The sequence below is a fragment of the Cnephaeus nilssonii genome (genome assembly GCF_951640355.1).
Source record: "Cnephaeus nilssonii genome assembly, chromosome: 19".
NCBI lineage: Eukaryota > Metazoa > Chordata > Mammalia > Chiroptera > Vespertilionidae > Cnephaeus > Cnephaeus nilssonii.
In genome coordinates this window covers 33738040-33755995 of record NC_137090.1, presented here as the reverse complement: position 1 = coordinate 33755995, position 17956 = coordinate 33738040, and the positions used below count along the sequence as shown (strand labels likewise).

At 37.1% G+C, this 17956-nt stretch overlaps 1 protein-coding gene across 4 annotated transcripts in view; it reads right to left on the bottom strand.

Annotated features, from left to right (window-relative positions):
• GOSR1 (golgi SNAP receptor complex member 1) overlaps positions 1-17956 on the bottom strand; it is a 40926-nt gene that overhangs the window by 7251 nt on the left and 15719 nt on the right. For all 4 annotated transcript variants that reach the window (XR_013815111.1, XM_079798878.1, XM_079798879.1 and 1 more), the window contains exons 7-8: positions 8502-8531; positions 1435-1517 (exon numbers count right to left, since the gene is read on the bottom strand). Coding sequence is in view for 3 of the 4 variants with exons in the window: in XM_079798878.1 (XP_079655004.1) it covers positions 1435-1517; positions 8502-8531 (113 nt within the window). In the remaining variant the exon portion in view is untranslated. The remainder of the gene's footprint in view (positions 1-1434; positions 1518-8501; positions 8532-17956) is intronic.

Here is a 17956-nt window from a genome sequence, read left to right as displayed (position 1 = left end):
CCACCAGGTGTACACACAACCTCAGGATTGGCCAGGAAGAACACTCCCTCCCAGGGCCAGTGACAGGTTAGAAATAGGCGGTGACTCAAGCTGGGGGAAACCACGGTCCTCTTGGGACGTTTCCCACAGCGGTTAGAAAAGACACCCTTTTTCCATGGTGATTTTTTAACTGGTAGGTGACTCTTACAGTCATCTCTATCACCATGAGGTGAGAACCTACCTGAAAATGAGGGTAACACACAGGCAAATAGAGTAAGTAGGGGGAACAGAGGGAGGAAAGTCAGATTCTTGATAATAAAATCTGAGGCCCTGAATTCAGCCATGCCATAAGCCAAATTTCACCCCTGAATTTCACACACATATGAATAAATTAATTCCCTCCTCTCCCTCTTAAGTCAGCCTTAATTTGGTTTCGGTTACTCTCTCTCTCTCTGGAGTCCTGACTCACACCCATTTTATTTGTTTTATTAACACACATCCTTTTGGAATGATTGTAATTTGTGGTAATGATAAAATGAGGTAATGTATAGAACAGTATTCTGTAAAATGTATAGCACTATATAAAATATGACTTTGGATGTGTGGTTTTAGAACAAAATTCACAAAAAAACTGGAAAATACCAATACACTTCAGAATGTTATTTTCCCTAGGCAACTAAGGTATCAAATTAAAAGTGACTTTAAATTATCCAAAATGAGAAGATACTAAACTTTTGAAAATTATATAGGTCCTTTCCCCCTTAGTAATTGGGGAAGGAAACTTTATTACCTGATAGGCTTGATTTCTTAGAGAGTAAATAAAATGTTTCCAAGTAGCAGGCTTAGCAGTTCCCCACTGGGCTTCTCAGAGGTATCAGTAACACTAATTTAACTTTGGAAACTGAAAAATTAAAAAGGTAGAGGTCACTACAAACAAGCAGTGAATCTACCCTAGAGTTCAGCCTGTACTAACAGTTACAGTGAAAATGTTCTATAAGCAGTTACAACTCGTCCATGCATGTCTGTCTCCTCCTTTCCCCTTCTAAGCATCTGCCACTGACTTATTCTCCAAAGTGAAAAAAGAAAGAGCTTATAATTTATGTTTAGGTAAGAGTAGTGCATACTGTGGAATTCTAAAATGGATATGAGAACTTTTGAAAACTAAAATTTTGTGAACAATTAAAAATTCACATTTATAACTTTTTCTCAATCTAATAATCATAAACCTTTGGTGTGCCATATTTTAGAAATGGTGCACTTTCTGTGCAATATGAAAAAGTGCACTGAACAATATGCATTTTCACGAAATGGGAGTGCAAGGGACATTCATATGATGTCATTAGTGATGGCCTCTGCTGTTACTGATGATGGCCACTTGCCGGGGGTGTGAGAGGAAAGCACATACAGACTTCCCCCCTATAAGACCCACAGATTTCCAAGTTTCAAAAAGGATACTGGCCAAAGTGTTCATTTTGCTCTGAATTGACTTCAACATTCCTCTCTGTGAAGTCATATTTTCTTTTGTTGCCATAGCAATGCTGCAAGGGAGAAAAGAAAAGAAGCGATTTAAATTGGCATTTAAGATTATCCTATTTGGATCTATCATACCCTTAAAAGAGAACAGAAAACTAAGGCGAACAATATCATCTTGAAAAGCACTGGGCAGGGCTCAGCCAGTGCGGCTCAGTGGTTGAGTGTTGACTCATGAACCAAGAGGTCATGGTTCGATTCCCGGTCAGGGCACATGCCTGGGTTGTGGCTCGACTCCCAGTGTGAGGCATGCTGGAGGCAGCTGATCAATGATTCTCACCATTGATGTTTCTATCTCTCCATCTCTGAAATCAATAAAAATATATTAAAAGAAAAAAAAGAAAAGAAAACCACTGGGCTGTAAAACAAGAGATCACTTCCCAAGTCACCTTCCTATTGACCATTTTTAAATGACCACTACATCACCACTGCTGTCCTCTGGGATCTTTTTGGGCAAGAAGTAAGCCACTTCCTGTGTTTTTTCCCCCAAAGTAACAAATAACATAAGACAGTAACAGACGAAGCACATATTACAAGAGCTTCTTAAAATGGCTATAAAAAGGACCAGTTACTACAATGTCCTTAATCAGGAAAACCTGTTGAGGGGGAAGTAGGCAATTACAACCATAAAAATAGAACCAAAAGTGTAACATATCACAAAACATTCATACAAGCAGACCTCAACTTATGAAAAGATTATGTTCTAAAAGTCTACTGGAGAACCAATCCAAGCAGATTTCATGACACACACGCAACATTACGCTGGATCTCTGAGCCAGGTGACAAAGGTCATCAGACAGCTGAGAGAAGGAAAACAGTCACTGTAGAGTACAGTCTCTTCCATGTGACTACTTTGTCGTCAGGTAAAAAATAATCTTAGTATCTTTTTGCTAGCACTGCCCCAAGATCATTAACTTTCAACAGTCTTATCTCCCTGCACATTAAAATCCTACAGGGCAGGTCAGTATCCATTTTCATATGCAACACACGGGAGTGTTTTAGATACTGACATTATAAAAAGCAATAGGAAATAATATAATGCATTTGAGTAATTCTGAAAATATGTGAAACATTAATAACAACAACAACAAGCCTGCTGTTTCTGAAGAGATTCTGGGAAGATGGTGATCAGACCTTATCCCTGACCTCATCTCTGGCCCCATTACCACCCTGGGAATAAAAGAACAAAGGCAGACGTGCGGGGGAAGGCCCATCTGAGGCCCAAAGTTCTCTTGAGCTCTCCAAGGGAAGGAAGCCAGGGGGCTACACTATCTCGGGTGAAGGAAGAACCAGGGAACTGATGGCAGGGAAGACTAGATTGTTCCTTCAGCCTGGGCAAAGAACTAGGTTTCACTGCATTCGGAGGAGCCCAGACAGTGGGAGAACTAGGGCTGCAGTAATGGACTGAACTGCTCCAGTCCCTGTAGCTGGAAAAAGACTGTCACGTACAACCAGAGACCTATAAGCAGAGAGCTCACAGTCTTCCAGCTAATGTGATACCAGCTGCTAGGAGGAAACACTGCTGGGCCATCTACTACCACCTGGTATGTCACTGCTTTAGGGTCTCTAATGGCCTGATGTATTAGGGAGCTGACTGAACACATTTTTGGATAGGCAAGACCTAGTATTCTACTGAAGGAAAATGCTAGAGAGAGTACAAATGACAAATGAATCAAAACTGAAATTTTAAGATTTGAGAAGGCAAAGAAGAAATAAAAGTGTGTAAGAAGATATAAAAACAGATGTCTGTTGAAGCATTATTTGGAATAGTAAAAGACAAAACAAGAAAATTGTAAACAACACCAGAATGGTTTAGTAGATTATGGTATAACCATATTAAGAAATAATATTTGGTTATTAAAAAGAATGAGTTTATATTATTTCTATTAACCTGGAGGGATGTTTATGATATACTAAATGATAAAAGCAAACTACAGTATGAGTGTTTTTTTTTAAAGAAACAAAATATTTTTGTGTATATTTGTATGAAAGTAAGAAAGGTATTGGACACAAAACCATCAGTTAATAATACAAGTTACTTTAGGGGAAGGAATGGAGGGGCACTACTAGGAGATGAACCTTGTACATTTATAGAATTGTTTAAATGTTACAATTAGAACATTGTACTTTCATAATATATAAATATCAAATAAAGAAAATTAGAGGAATTCCACCGGAGTGATCAAGAAATGTTAGTAACATTACCAGCACCAAATCTACTGTTATTCACCTCAGTACCACCAGGAACTTTTCTCCAGAAAAGCTCAAGAATTGAGGGGACCAGGTACATCTGAAGACAGAAGTATGGAATAGGGCTAAAAAATGGAAATTTGTACTAAGAGTTGTCAGAAACCTAAATTACCTTCCCAAACTATGCACTCAGATAACTGCCCCCAGTGTAGCAGAGACCTAACCTAGGAGAAGAGACCTAGAGACACGGACATTTTGAAGTCCCCTGTGAAACAGCCAGCTCCCTTCCTGATTACCCACTGTGAGGCCTACCACTCAACAAGCCCCCCAGCACGCACACAGAATGAGCTTCCAATCACTGGATTGGAGCCTCACTCTTAAAAGAGCCAAGAATCACCAGACATTGGAGGAGAGCTTCTAACATAAAAGGCAGAGATCTAAATAAAACAACCAGCAAACAGAAAAGTGAGTCTGAGGAAATAAGAGACAATAAAGGAAGCTTAGGAAACTTAAAATCAAATTATATTTAATGTCTTCAGAGAGATAAAAGAAGATTACACACCCACGAAATATGTAAACATATAAATATATGTGTATGTGTATATCCATCCCTTAGAAAAGCTCATGTAAATTAAAAAAAAAAAGGGAAATACAGATGCATACTAAGCTCATCATGGTGAGTTTAAAAACAAATAAAAACACAGGGGAAAAGGAATGGTCCCAAAAGCTTTCAGAGAAAACAGCTTATCATATACAAAGGATTAGAAATTTTAATTGGCATTGGACTTAAAAAGCAATACTGGAAACAATGCCTTAAAAATTTCAAAATGCTCTCCAACCTAGAATTCTCTACCTTAGCTAAACTATGAACCAGAATATGGGTAGAATAAAGACTTTTTTTAGATGTGGGTGTGGGAAATCCAAAAAACTTACCTCCTGCTCTTTTTCAAGAAGCTACTAAAGAACATGGTCCATCATAGTGAGGGAATAAACCAAGAAGGTGGAAGACACTAAATCCAAGAAATAGGTGATCTGATAAAGATTAGTTCAGGATAATGATGAAAAGGACATCCCAGTATCAAAATAGTATAAACAGACTCAGAGAATAATCAGTCAAGATGAGAAGAGAAAGGCCCTGGCCAGGTGGCTCAGTTGGTTGAAGCATCATCCCATACAACAAAAGGTTATAGGTTTGATCCCCAGACAGGGTGCATATGGGAGCAACCAATCTCTCTCTCTCTCTCTCTAAATCAGTAAAAACATATCCTCAGGTGAGGGGGAGAAACCAAGATGGCGGCATAGGCAAACACCTGAACTTGCTGCCTCGCACAACCACTTCAAAACTACAACTAAAAGACAAAACGGACATCATCCAGAACCACAGGAAGGCTGGCTGAGTGGAAATTCTACAACTAGAAGGAAAGAGAAAAGCACACTGAGACTCAGAGGAGGTGTGGAAGTAAAGGCAGAGGTACGGAGGCGCGCGCGTGCCGTATGGGCTGGTAACCGAGGACGCGGCTGTCTTTTTCAATTGGGAGGGAGACAAAAGCTCCCGACTGCTCTGAACTCCAGTTCCAGGCAAGACTCTGGGGACCCAGACTCATACGGGGGAAACTGGACTGTCTGGCATCGGGCAGAACTTGAGGGTGGCTTTCTCTCAGAGGTGCTTGCAGCGACTACCAAGGGACAATGAGACCCAGGGGCCTCTTAGGGCAGGGTTGATGGGAAGCCATTGCTGTTTGCTCCGCCCTGAGACCCCGCCCCACCCAAGCTGTGTGCAGAGGCTTTTGCATATGAATGGCCTGGCCCTTTGCAATCTAAAATTACCTAACAAACTGCAGCTGGGTCAGAGAGACCCAGAACATCCAAAAGAAGGCCCAAGGCCCCACAGCAGCTTGCATTGCTTCACAGCTGGGCCTCATCTGGGCACCTCCAAAACCCAAACAAAGAAGAGGAATCTGCAGATCTCTCCATAGCTCCTGCTGGGTGGTCCCAGGCAGAGGCTAAATTAGCACCTCCTTGGAGATCCAAGAGCCAGTGTACCCAGTGGTCAGAGTGGGACCATCCAGATTACAACTCCTTAGATCCATAAGGGACACACACAGGGAGCAGACTCAGTGAGCACCAAAGCCCCACTGAAGCAAGTGTTGCCTCATAAGGGTGTCTCCAGCACAGAAGTTCTCCCATCGCAGACACAGCTGATCCTCACAGCCAATTGGCCTGGAGGTCAATTCCTCCCAGTGATACCAACAACAATCAAGGCTTAACTACAACAAGACTGTGCACACAGCCCACAAAGGGGTGCACCAAGAGTATCCACCTCAGGTAACTGGGGAGGCTGAGCCACTGGGCCCAATAGGACACCTAGCACACAAAGCCATTCTATCAACACAGGGAAGCAGCCAAAATGCGGAGACAAAGAAACAGGTCACAAATGACAGAAATGGAGGAAAGCAAACTACTGGATATAGAGTTCAAAACCACAGTCATAAGGTTTTTCAAGAATTTTCTAGAAACCGCTGATAAATTTAGTGAGACCCTCGAGGATATAAAAAAGGACCAACTAGAAATTAAGCATATACTGACTGAAATAAAAAATAATATACAGAGATCCAACAGCAGAATAGAGGATCGCAAGAATCAAGTCAAAGATTTGAAATACAAAGAAGCAAAGAACACCCAACCGGAAAAGCAAAAAGAAAAAAGAATCCAAAAATATGAAGATAGTGTAAGGAGCCTCTGGGACAACTTCAAGCGTACCAACATCAGAATTATGGGGGTGCCAGAAGAAGAGAGAGAGCAAGATACTGAAAACCTATGTGAAGAAATAATGACAGAAAACTTCCCCCACCTGGTGAAATAGACTTACAAGTCCAGGAAGCGCACAGAACCCCAAACAAAAGGAATCCAAAGAGAACCACACCAAGACACCTCACAATTAAAATGCCAAGAGCAAAAGACAAAGAGAGAATATTAAAAGCAGCAAGAGAAAAACAGTTAGTTACCTACAAGGGAGTACCCATATGATTGTCAGCTGATTTCTCAACAGAAACTATGCAGGCCAGATGGGAGTGGCAAGAAATATTCAAAGTGATGAATAGCAAGAACCTACAACCAGCCGAAACTGGTTTGGCTCAGTGGATAGAGCGTCAGCCTGCGGACTCAAGGGTCCCAGGTTCGATTCCGGTCAAGGGCATGTACCTTGGTTGCGGGCACATCCCCAGTAGGAGGTGTGCAAGAGGCAGCTGATTGATGTTTCTCTCTCATCGATGTTTCTAACTCTCTATCCCTCTCTCTTCCTCTCTGTAAAAAATCAATAAAATATATATTAAAAAAAAAGAACCTACAACCAAGATTACTCTACCCAGCAAAGCTATCATTCAGAATTGAAGGTCAGATAAAGAGCTTCACAGATAAGAAAAAGCTAAAGGAGTTCATCACTACCAAACCAGTATTATATGAAATGCTGAAAGGTATTCTTTAAGAAGAGGAAGAAGAAAAAGGTAAAGATAAAAATTATGAACAACAAATACATATCTATCAATAAGTGAATCTAAAAATCAAGTGAATAAAAAATCTTGATGAACAGAATAAACTGGTGAATATAATAGAATCAGGGGCATAGAAAGGGAGTGGACTGACAATACTCGGGGGGAAAAGGGTGTGGGGGGAGCGGGAAGAGACTGGACAAAAATCATACACCTATGGATGAGGACAGTGCGGGGGGGGGGGTAAGGGCAGAGGGTGGGGTGGGAACTGGGTGGAGGGGAGCTATGGGGGGGGGGGGAAGAGGAACAACTGTAACAATCTGAACAATGAAGATTTATTAAAAATAACCAAAAATAACATATCCTCAGGTGAGGATTAAAAAAGAATTAGAGCATACGGAAGCAGGCAATTATAACATAGAATTTTAGATCCAAAAAAACAAAAAAGAGCACAAAAAGAGTCAAACTAACAATGTCATTTGTGTCATTATTTCTTATCCATAATTTTTCAGTTTAAAAGTGCTCTATGACAGCATATGGTACATTTAAATGTGGTTGTTTTAAAATAAATTTACTTTACAAAGTATTTAAAAATTGATATTATGATCTTGTATAAAGTAACAGAATTCAAAATTGGGCTGAGTAACAGAATTCAAAATCTGACAACAATCTTTGAATCATATATGTCTCTGTTTTTCAAACTGGGACTATCACCAACTCCTGTGCACTTCGACTCAGAAGTAGATAGAGAAGATTAAAAAATAATTTCTGCAAAGTACTTTGTATTCCTTGGAGAATGGATATTATCAACATACATTATGTTATTGTCTTGTTGAATATGCATGATTTCCAGTACCACACAAAGTATATCTAGACACACTTTCCCATCTCATATCATCATTTGGAGTCAAGCTGAGTGGAATCTAGGCTGTTGTTATTTCAAGGGTCAAATAGTAAGAGGCAAAACATAAGCTCCAAATAATATATAATGCTTTTAAAATGATAAATCATTGATGTGCTTACTGGAACTTCAACTTTCTTACCTGTTTTATGAACTACTCAGACACTAGAGAATAAAGAGTAAGGCTAAAAAAACAGTATAATCAGAAAAATCAACCTAGGTAAAAGAGCCTGGGCATCCCATGTCTCTTACAAGGGAAAGATACAACAAGAAAATACATGATAATCTAATTAAATTCACATCTTTAAGGAGGATGAATTAAGTTTAACTCTAGTTACAAGGTTAACCAGATTGGTTCATTTGTGTGCAAACAAAAAAAATCACAATAAAGTAAAACAAAGAAGTATTCCTACCTTATTGTCTCTTCTATCAGACGATCTGAGCTGCAATAAAAAATTCAAATTCTAGAATTATTAAAAGCACATTTAAAACTTCTATTTAATTTTTCTACATTTTCTAGGTATGTTAACTTGCTTCTGAAGAATATTCTGGACTCTAAAATAAATTTATCCATATATATATAATTTTCATCTTACTTTTATTTGTTGGCTTAAATCTATTTCTTCCACAGAGAAACTTGAAATCAGAACAGTTTTAATGTGAGCACAAATAAATGAAACATCTTTAATTTAGATAGATCAAAGTTGTCACTACTGTCTATTCTAAGCTTAAGAATTACAACCAACTTGTTGAGACAGGATAGGTAAATACAGTTCTGATGCCTATAAGTAGTAATTATTTACACTTTAAAGTTCCTTCCTTTCTTGGGAAACTAAACCAAATCTCAGCTTATCATACTTTAGAATCTGAATAAAGAAACAAAGTGCTCCTTCAATCTGTAAATGTTCATCTTTATGAATCACACACTGCAAAGAAAGAAACTTCCCCAAAAAGCCATTTTAGGGAGGAATTTATAGGTAGCTAAATTTGGTAAAGGGGCAGCTTTACAACAGAAAGTAGGAAAATAACTCCCAGATATCTGTATCCATTTGGCATAATGCATGATACACAGTAGGCAAGCAAATAAATACTTGCATATTTTTTTCCAAATACTTCTTTCCAAAAGAATTTCTAAACAAAATAGAACAAAAACAAACCCAGAGATATGAACAACAGATTGGTGGTTACCAGAGGAGAAGGGGTGGGGTGAGGTGAAATGGCTAAAGGGGGTCAAATATATGGAGATATATGGAAACCAGATTTTGGTGGTGAGCAAGCTATAGTATATACAGATATTAAATTATAATGTAACCCAGTCCTAGCCAGTTTGGCTCAATGGATTGAGTGTTGGCCTGTGGACTGAAGGGTCTTGGGTTCGATTCCGGTCAAGAGCACATGCCCAGGTTGCAGGCTCAATCCCCAGTAGAGGGCGTGCAGGAGACAGCCGATCAATGATTCTCTCTCATCACTGATGTTTCTCTCCCTCTCCCTTCCTCTCTGAAATCAATAAAAATATATTTTTAAAAATAATGTAACCCTGAAAGTTATATAACTGTCACCTCAAAAATAAATAAATTCTATATTCATTCTATAAACTAAAAGGTTGAAGTTTCATTAGAAAATTCTGGACCAGGAAATCTAATTTACTGCATGAATCAGGGAACAAAGATGAACTTCAAAAAAATGTCATAAATATCTTATATAAATCCTATGATTAAGAATTTTAAAAATTACAAAGATGGTGGAAGGATTAAAGCCCGACTGTGGCTTTTGAATGCTGGCTCTATCACTTACTAGCTATCTGATATCAGGCAAGTTACTATGTGCCTCAGTTTTCTCACCTGTAAAATGGGAATGATAAAAAGATCTATCTGTTAAGAGGATTAAATAAAAAACTATATATATACACATACATTTAGTGATTAGAACAGTATCTGGTGCATAGTAAGCACTAAGTACTTTTTGCTATTATTACAGTAGTTTCTCAATAACTACAGACTAACTTTAAATCTAAGCATACGGTTGGTATAAATTTTCACATAAACCCACTGTTCTGGTGGAATCTATTAATTATAAAGTATGCATTTGTTTTATTAAGAAATGCATATGGACGTGCCCCTGAAGGATCCTGTGTCAGACATAGGTTACAAAGATAAGACACTAACCTGCAGAGGTCTTACAATGGAGATGGACAACACATACGCCTTTCCCTTCCCTCTCATCTAGTAACCTCCAGATCATTGGAGGGTCTCTTCATTCCAAATTTTATCATCATTCTAGATTATTTAAATAACCACAGAGAACAGACTCTCCATATCCTAAACTCATAGTTCCTTGATCTCTTTTACGCCAATGAAGGAACACGATTGCTCCTATAATTTCTTTTCTCAGATTTAGTAACTTCTCTCCTTTCCCACAATTATTCAATTTTTATCTTAATAACCAGGTAAAGGGCTCCTCAAAAGGTTCTTAAGACAAATAAAATTAGCTTGGTAATCATGATTTCCAAATTTGAAAACAGAATCAGCAATAAATAAAAAGAATTCAGTACCATGACTAGGTTTTATCCCAAGGATAAAAGGCCGGTTCAATATTTAAGATCAAACAATGTAATTAATCTACCTATTAACAGGCTAAAAAGCATTTGACAAAATCCAACACCCATTCATGAAAAAAATTCTAAAAAAATGGGAAGGGGTACATCCTCAGCGTGAGAGAGAGCACCCACAAAAACATACAGCTAGCATTATATGTAACAGTAAAAGACTGAACATTTTCCCCCTAAGGAAGGGCAAGGGAGCACATTCTCACCACTTTTATTCAACACTATACTGGCAGTTCTAGCCAATGCAATAAAGCAAGAAAAGGAAATAAAAGGCATACAGATTGGAAAGGAAGAAATAAAACAGATGACTAGACTGCCTATATAGAAAATCCTGGGGAAGGGGGGTGTCAATTGGGGAAAAATGAGACTTATGTAAAACTTTAGACAATAAAAACTAACAAAAATAAACAAACAAAAAACCCAGATCTAAATAGACAAACTGTGCTCAAATCTTGTTGGTGTTATACACAAAACCTCAAAGGGAGGTAAGAACAATTATGTATTTTTAAAATATGAGTTTGTTCAAAGTGTCATCTTTGGGATTTTAATGAAACAGAATTACCCATTAAAAAAATAAAAGAAAATCCAAAATCTATATAAAATCTCCTACAACTAAAGAGTGAGTTCAGCAAGGTCACAGGATACAAACAAACATGTAAATTTCTATATACAGATAGTCCTTGACTTAGGATGGTTTGACTTATGACTTTTCATCTTTTTTTTTAAATCCTCACCTGAGGATATTTTCCCATTGATTTTTAAGGAGAGTGGAAGAGAGAGGGAAAGACAGAGAGAAATATTGATGTGAGAGAAACCCATCAATTGGTTGCCTCCTGCACGAGCCCCAACCAGGGCCCGGGCCAGGGAGGAGCCTGCAACAGAGTACGTGCTCTTGACCGGAATCGAACCCGGGACCCTTCGGTCCACAGGCCCACACTGTTTCCACTAAGCCAAACCCAGTTAGGGAGATTTTTCATCTTTACAATGGTGAGAAAGTGATATGCGTTCAAAAGAAACCAGCTAGGCTAAGCTATGATGTTCAGTAGGTTAGATGTATTAAATGCATTTTCAACTTATGATGGGTTTATTGGGACATAATCCCATTGCAAGTCACGAAGCATCTATACTAGCAATAAACATGTAGACACTAAACTTAAAATACAATACCATTTAATTGTTCAAAAAAGAAATACTTAGGTGTAAATCTAACAAAACCCATAGAGAATTTGTATGCTGAAAACAACAAAATGCTGATGAAATCAAAGAATACCTAAGTAAATGAAGAGACATACTATGTTCACAGATTGGAATATTCAACATAGTAAAGATGTCAATTCTCCCAAAATGGATATATAGACTTAAGACAGTTAGTTAGAACATAAACTCATTATATTTTGTTTTCAAAGACAATGTTCCTGAAAAAGTGAAGCTGAAATGGCCACTAAGGAATAACTTACTGTGCTACATAGAAAGAAAATTCTTTGATGTCCTTAGTGGTTCACAGATATAACCCTTGCTTTATGTAATGAGTGTTTGTTTTTTTAAATATATTTTATTGATTTTTTACAGAGAGGAAGAGAGAGGGATAGAGAGTTAGAAACATCGATGAGAGAGAAACATCTATCAGCTGCCTCTTGCACACCCCCTACTGGGGATGTGCCCGCAACCAAGGTACATGCCCTTGACCGGAATCGAACCTGGGACCCTTGAGTCCGCAGGCCGATGCTCTATCCACTGAGCCAAACTGGTTTCGGCATGAGTGTGTTTCTTAAAAGGTATGCTTTCTAAAATGACCATTTTAGATCATATTTTAAATGTAATAAGACTATTTTACTTACATGAATCAAATTAAAAATCTTATAAAGCAAATATACATTCCTCCATTTATATTTTTTGTATAAAAGTAGATTTTCATTAATGTTATCTTTTTAAAAATCCATTATTTATTTTTATTTTATTGATTTGAGAGAGAGAATGAGAAACATCAATCAGTTGCCTCCACACGCACCCTGATCGGAGATCAAACCAGCAACATGGGTATCTGCCCTGACTTAGAATTGAACCCACCACCTCTTAATGTATGGGATGATGCTCCAACCAACTTAGTTTATATAAGTAGCATGGACAGAGGAAGGCCAGCGATATTGATGTATTAAACATTCTCAGATTGCCCAAAGTCTCCACGTTCTTTCGTACTTATTTGGCTAAGAGCCCAACTAAGTAAACACCATTCATTAAAAGCATCCTGGATATTGTGGATACAATTCAACAGCAGAGGAGCTGCATAAAAATGGCATAATCAAGTAAAAATTGAATTTAAAATTGCTTTCCTTTGGGGCATAAAATATATAATCAAGTGAAATTACCCTTCTTAAACAAGTACTCCATAACAGCCCAGAGGCATTCCATAAAGTCATCTAGAGTCTGCAATTAAGCAACAAATTTGTTTCTTTCCAGACCAATTTAAACTAGCTAAAACCATGAACTAAATTTCATCATCAATTATGATACCGAGCCACATTTAAATAATTCTTTAAAAAAATAATTCATTTTCCTAATATACACTGCAAATAGCACACATTTCAAGAACAAAATGGGATTTCAAGACTTTATTTTAAAGTAATTTAAACCAACAAAATGTTAGAACTTGGCAAAATCACTTAGATAGTACCCAATTGGAATCTTCTTTTAAAACTTAAGAGTAGGTGGATAAATAAATAACAAGTAAATGTGTAAGCAAGTAAATGAGAAAACAAGCAAGCAAGTACATAATAAAAATTTTAAATTGGTCCCTTTGTAAATTGCAATTGATGAGGTTATAATCAACCAATCAGATCATTTACAACAAGCATTATGGTGATACAGTCTTTCACTTACAGTTAACCAGAGAGACCCATAAGGTCGTTAACTGAATACAATTAAACTGCAGTAGAATACAAAAATTTGTTTTAGTGCTAACACATTTTTATTTTACAGACATTTGGAAAATACAGAAAAACAAAGGTGAAAGTAGAAATCTAGCACCATTTGCTAAAAAGACTATCTTTTTCCAATCAATTGCCTTTGCTTCTCTGTCAAAGATCAGCTGACTTTGTGTGGGTCCATTTCTGGGCGCTCTCTCTGTTCATTGATCTATTTGTGCCTTTTTTCAACAATGCCACACTGTCTTGACGTATATGCAACAGGAAATCAAGTCTAAGTAGGGAAGAAGTTTTTGTTTCTTTTTCCCCCCCGCTAAGTTTTTTAACCAAACATTTTGGTGCAAATACATTTTTTTAATGTCAACAAATTTGTTCAACTATAGCAGAAGCAGAAAGCTTACGAAAGAATATGGAGAATCACAGTTGCCATTTGTTGTTCTTTAGATAAATGATAAATTGATTAAAATCCTTAAAAACTACCTGAATCATAAAGAATCTATGAAACGTTAAGTAAAAATTCTCTAACTTGTTTCTGAAACTTCTAAAAAAATAACTTGTATATCAATAGAAGCTAATCTGCTTACAGAAATAAAAATGGAACTATATTTTTCATTATATGTATGTTTCTTTCACATACTTGTAACTCAGAAAACAATTTTTAATTAATCATAGACATTCAATAATATTATCAATCATGACATTCATAAAACTATAAAGAATAACATGACTAATTACTCTTATATCCTAGAACCTAAGTTTCAGTCCAGGTTTAAGCACTTGGCTGCATGAACTTACCTCACAGAGTTGTCCTAAGGCTCAAGAGATAATGTAAACAAAAGTATCTTGTAAACTGTATAAGCCTACAGATATATGGTTGACATAGATTAAAGCAATTTTATGTCTCATAGTGTCTCACTTGCTCTGCAATCCTCTTTCCCGATTCTCAAAATAAATTGCTTATATTTCAAAGTCCAGCTCAAAAGTCACATCCTTTGTCAAACCTTCCCCATCCCATCTGCACATCTAGGCAGAACTAATTCCTCTTTATAATATTATGTTTTCATGGCTCTTTGCTCTTCATCAACTCATTCAAGAACATAACAAGCATTTAAGATATGTCAGACATTATAATATGTGCTGGAGGAAAATTTAGCAAAATTTAAGTTTTTACATTATCTCATTTAATGCTTTTTATATAATATTTCACAGGATATCATAATTATGTTTATTATTTCCCTATCCAGAATGAATTCCCATGGGTTAGGGACTGAGTCTGATTCATCTTTGATTCCCTAGAGTCTAGTACAATACCTAGCACACAGGAGACACTCAAATACTTAATAAATGAATTAATATGAGACACTTGTTGGAATAATAAAATAGCAATCAGAGTTAACACTGAAATAATCCTTATAAATTTCCACAGGATATATACAGTAGTGCCCACTTACTCATGGTTTCACCTTCTGCAGTTTTAGTTACCCATGGTCTGAAAATATTACATGGAAAATTCCAGAAATACACAATTCATAAGTTGCATGCTGTCTGAGTAGCATGATGAAATCTTGCATCGTTCCACTCTGTCCCACCTGGGATGTGAATTATCCCTTTGTCCAGTGTATCCACCCTGTATAAGCTACCCACCTGTTAGTCTCTCAGTAGCCATTTCGGTTATCAGATCGACTGTCGAACCCTTATTTTACTTAATAATGGCCCCAAAGTTCAAAAGTAGTAATCCTGGCAATTTGGATATGCCAAAGAGAAGGTATGAAGTGCTTTAAGAGAAAATGCAAAAGTTCTCAACTTAATAAGGTAGGAAAATAATTGTATGCTGAAGTTGCTAATATCTGTGGTAAGAATAAATCTTCTGTTTGTAAAATTGTGGAGAAGGAAAAAAGAAATTCATGCTGGTTTTGCTGTTGCACTTCAAACTGAAAAAATTACAGCCACATGGTAAGTGTTTCGTTAAGATGAAAAGGGCACTAAATTCATGGGTGGAAGATATGAACAGAAAAGTTGTTCCAATTGATGGCAATGTGTTGTACCAGAAACCATTGAGCCTATACAAAGATTTCAGCAAGGCATCCCTAAAATGAGTGATCATACATAACTATATAGACATTGATTTTAGAGAGGAAGGGAGGGGGAGAGAGACTGAAACATCAATGATGAGAATGACTGATTAGCTGCCTCCTGCACACCCCACACTGAGAACTGAGCCCACAACCCAGGTATAGGCCCTGACCGGGAATTGAACTATAACCTCCTGGTTCATAGTCAATGCTCGGCCACTGAGCCACACATCAACCGGGCGACAACACATAACTTTTATTATAGTACTAGAGGTCCGATGCACGAAATTCATGCAAGAGTAGGCCTTCCTTCCCCCAGCTGCTGGCACCGGCTTCCCTCTGGCCGCCGGTAGGCACCTGGGACCTGGGCTTCCCTCGCTGCCCCGGCTTCATCGGGAAGGACGTTCAGTCTAATTAGCATATTATGCTTTTATTATTACAGATATTGTTATAACTGTTCTATTTTATTAGTTATTGTTGTTAATCTCTCACTGTGCCTAATTTAGAAATTAAACTTGATTATAGGTATGTATGTATAGAAAAAAACATAGTATATATAAAGTTCGGTACTATCCAAGGGGGTCTTGGAACACATCTGTCATGGATAATACATCTGGGGAGAGAAAATTCCTCACTATAGCAGAGCACCTGCAACTCAATTTTTACTGTTTAAGAAAGCCATGTACCAACTGAAGATGAATTTAATTTCACTACAGCTCCAAGTGAAGGAAAATGAGTTCTGTAGAAAAGCTCCTATGTCATTCCTACTTTGTAAAATTAGACATTATCTAGTGAACATAAAAATAAGCAAAGTATGTTCAGAATAATATTAATTTTGCCATTTATTTCAAAAGGCAGACAACTGCACCACGTGAGACAAATGGAGCTTTGATATGTAATTTTAAAATGCTCCACAAATGGAATGATAGACATATAGTGAAATAATCAAATGCTACCAGTTCTTATAGGCTAAAAATTCAATTCTCTATTACACAAATGACCCCTGACATACATAAGGGATCTATCTGAAGATCTTTGCATATTCCCAAGTTTATGGTTACGACTACTATTACATATAGTTTCTTCCATTAACTTTCCATTTTTCTACTTAAGAGCACTGCTTTCTTAGGATCACCTCACTATCATTACCTTTATTTCTGTTTTCTCCTTGGGGTAATGTTTCACAAAGAAACAAAGTATATGTATGCATGTGTATAAACCACTTTATGGTAGTTACCAAGTAAATAACAACAAGCAGCAAATAACAACAAGCAGTAAATAACAACTAGCAGCAAGCTAGAAGTGAGGCTGAAGTATAAGCGTTGTTGTCCAGATAGGTTAGATGTACTCATTAGCCAACTGACTTCCCCAACGCCAGCTTCACAACACATAACATTCAAGTTTGTATCTTAACAAAACTATACACCATGAACCCTTAGGGTTGGTTAATAGTTAAGAAAGCTAAAGTCCAATCTTGAAATGCTGAGAGTCTACTATGTTATCCCATTCACAGATGTTATAATACAACCAGTGTTTAATTGAATCATATGATACTTATTAAATAATATACAAGGTGGGGGCAAAAGTAGGCTTATAATTGTTTGTATGGAAAATCCTATATAATAAAAGCCTAATATGCTAAGTGTCCAGTCGTCCGGTTGTTCATTCAACCAATCAAAGTGTAATATGCTAATTATATGCTAAGGATGTTATAATTTAAAAATTTTGCCACAATGAAAAGTCCAGGCTGAGATGGATTCACTGATAATTCTATCAAATATTTAAGGAAGAAATAATACCAAACATGCACAAACTCCTTCAGCAAATAGAATCATTTTGATGAGGCCACTATTTCCCTCACACTAAAACCAGACAAAGACATCTCAAGAAAACTAAAGATATTCTTCACAAGCATAATGTAAAAACCTTTAATAAAATAAACCCAGCAATATATAAAAAGGATAATAAATACATCAAATAAAGTGGGATTTGTTCTAGAAATCAAGATTTAGTATTTGAAAATAATCAACATAATTCACCACATTGCAGCAATAAAGGAAAAAAAACAATGATCACCTTAGTAGATGCAAAAAAAAGATATGAACATTTAGCAAGGAAAAGCCTAGAAGCAATGACACCTCAATAGCAATAAGCACATCTAGCACTCATATCTTAGCTTCTGAACCACTCTCCAATTAAAATGACCAAGGTTACTTGGAGAAGTGGTTGATTCTAGAGTTGAGGAAGGGAAAACACATGACAAACCATGA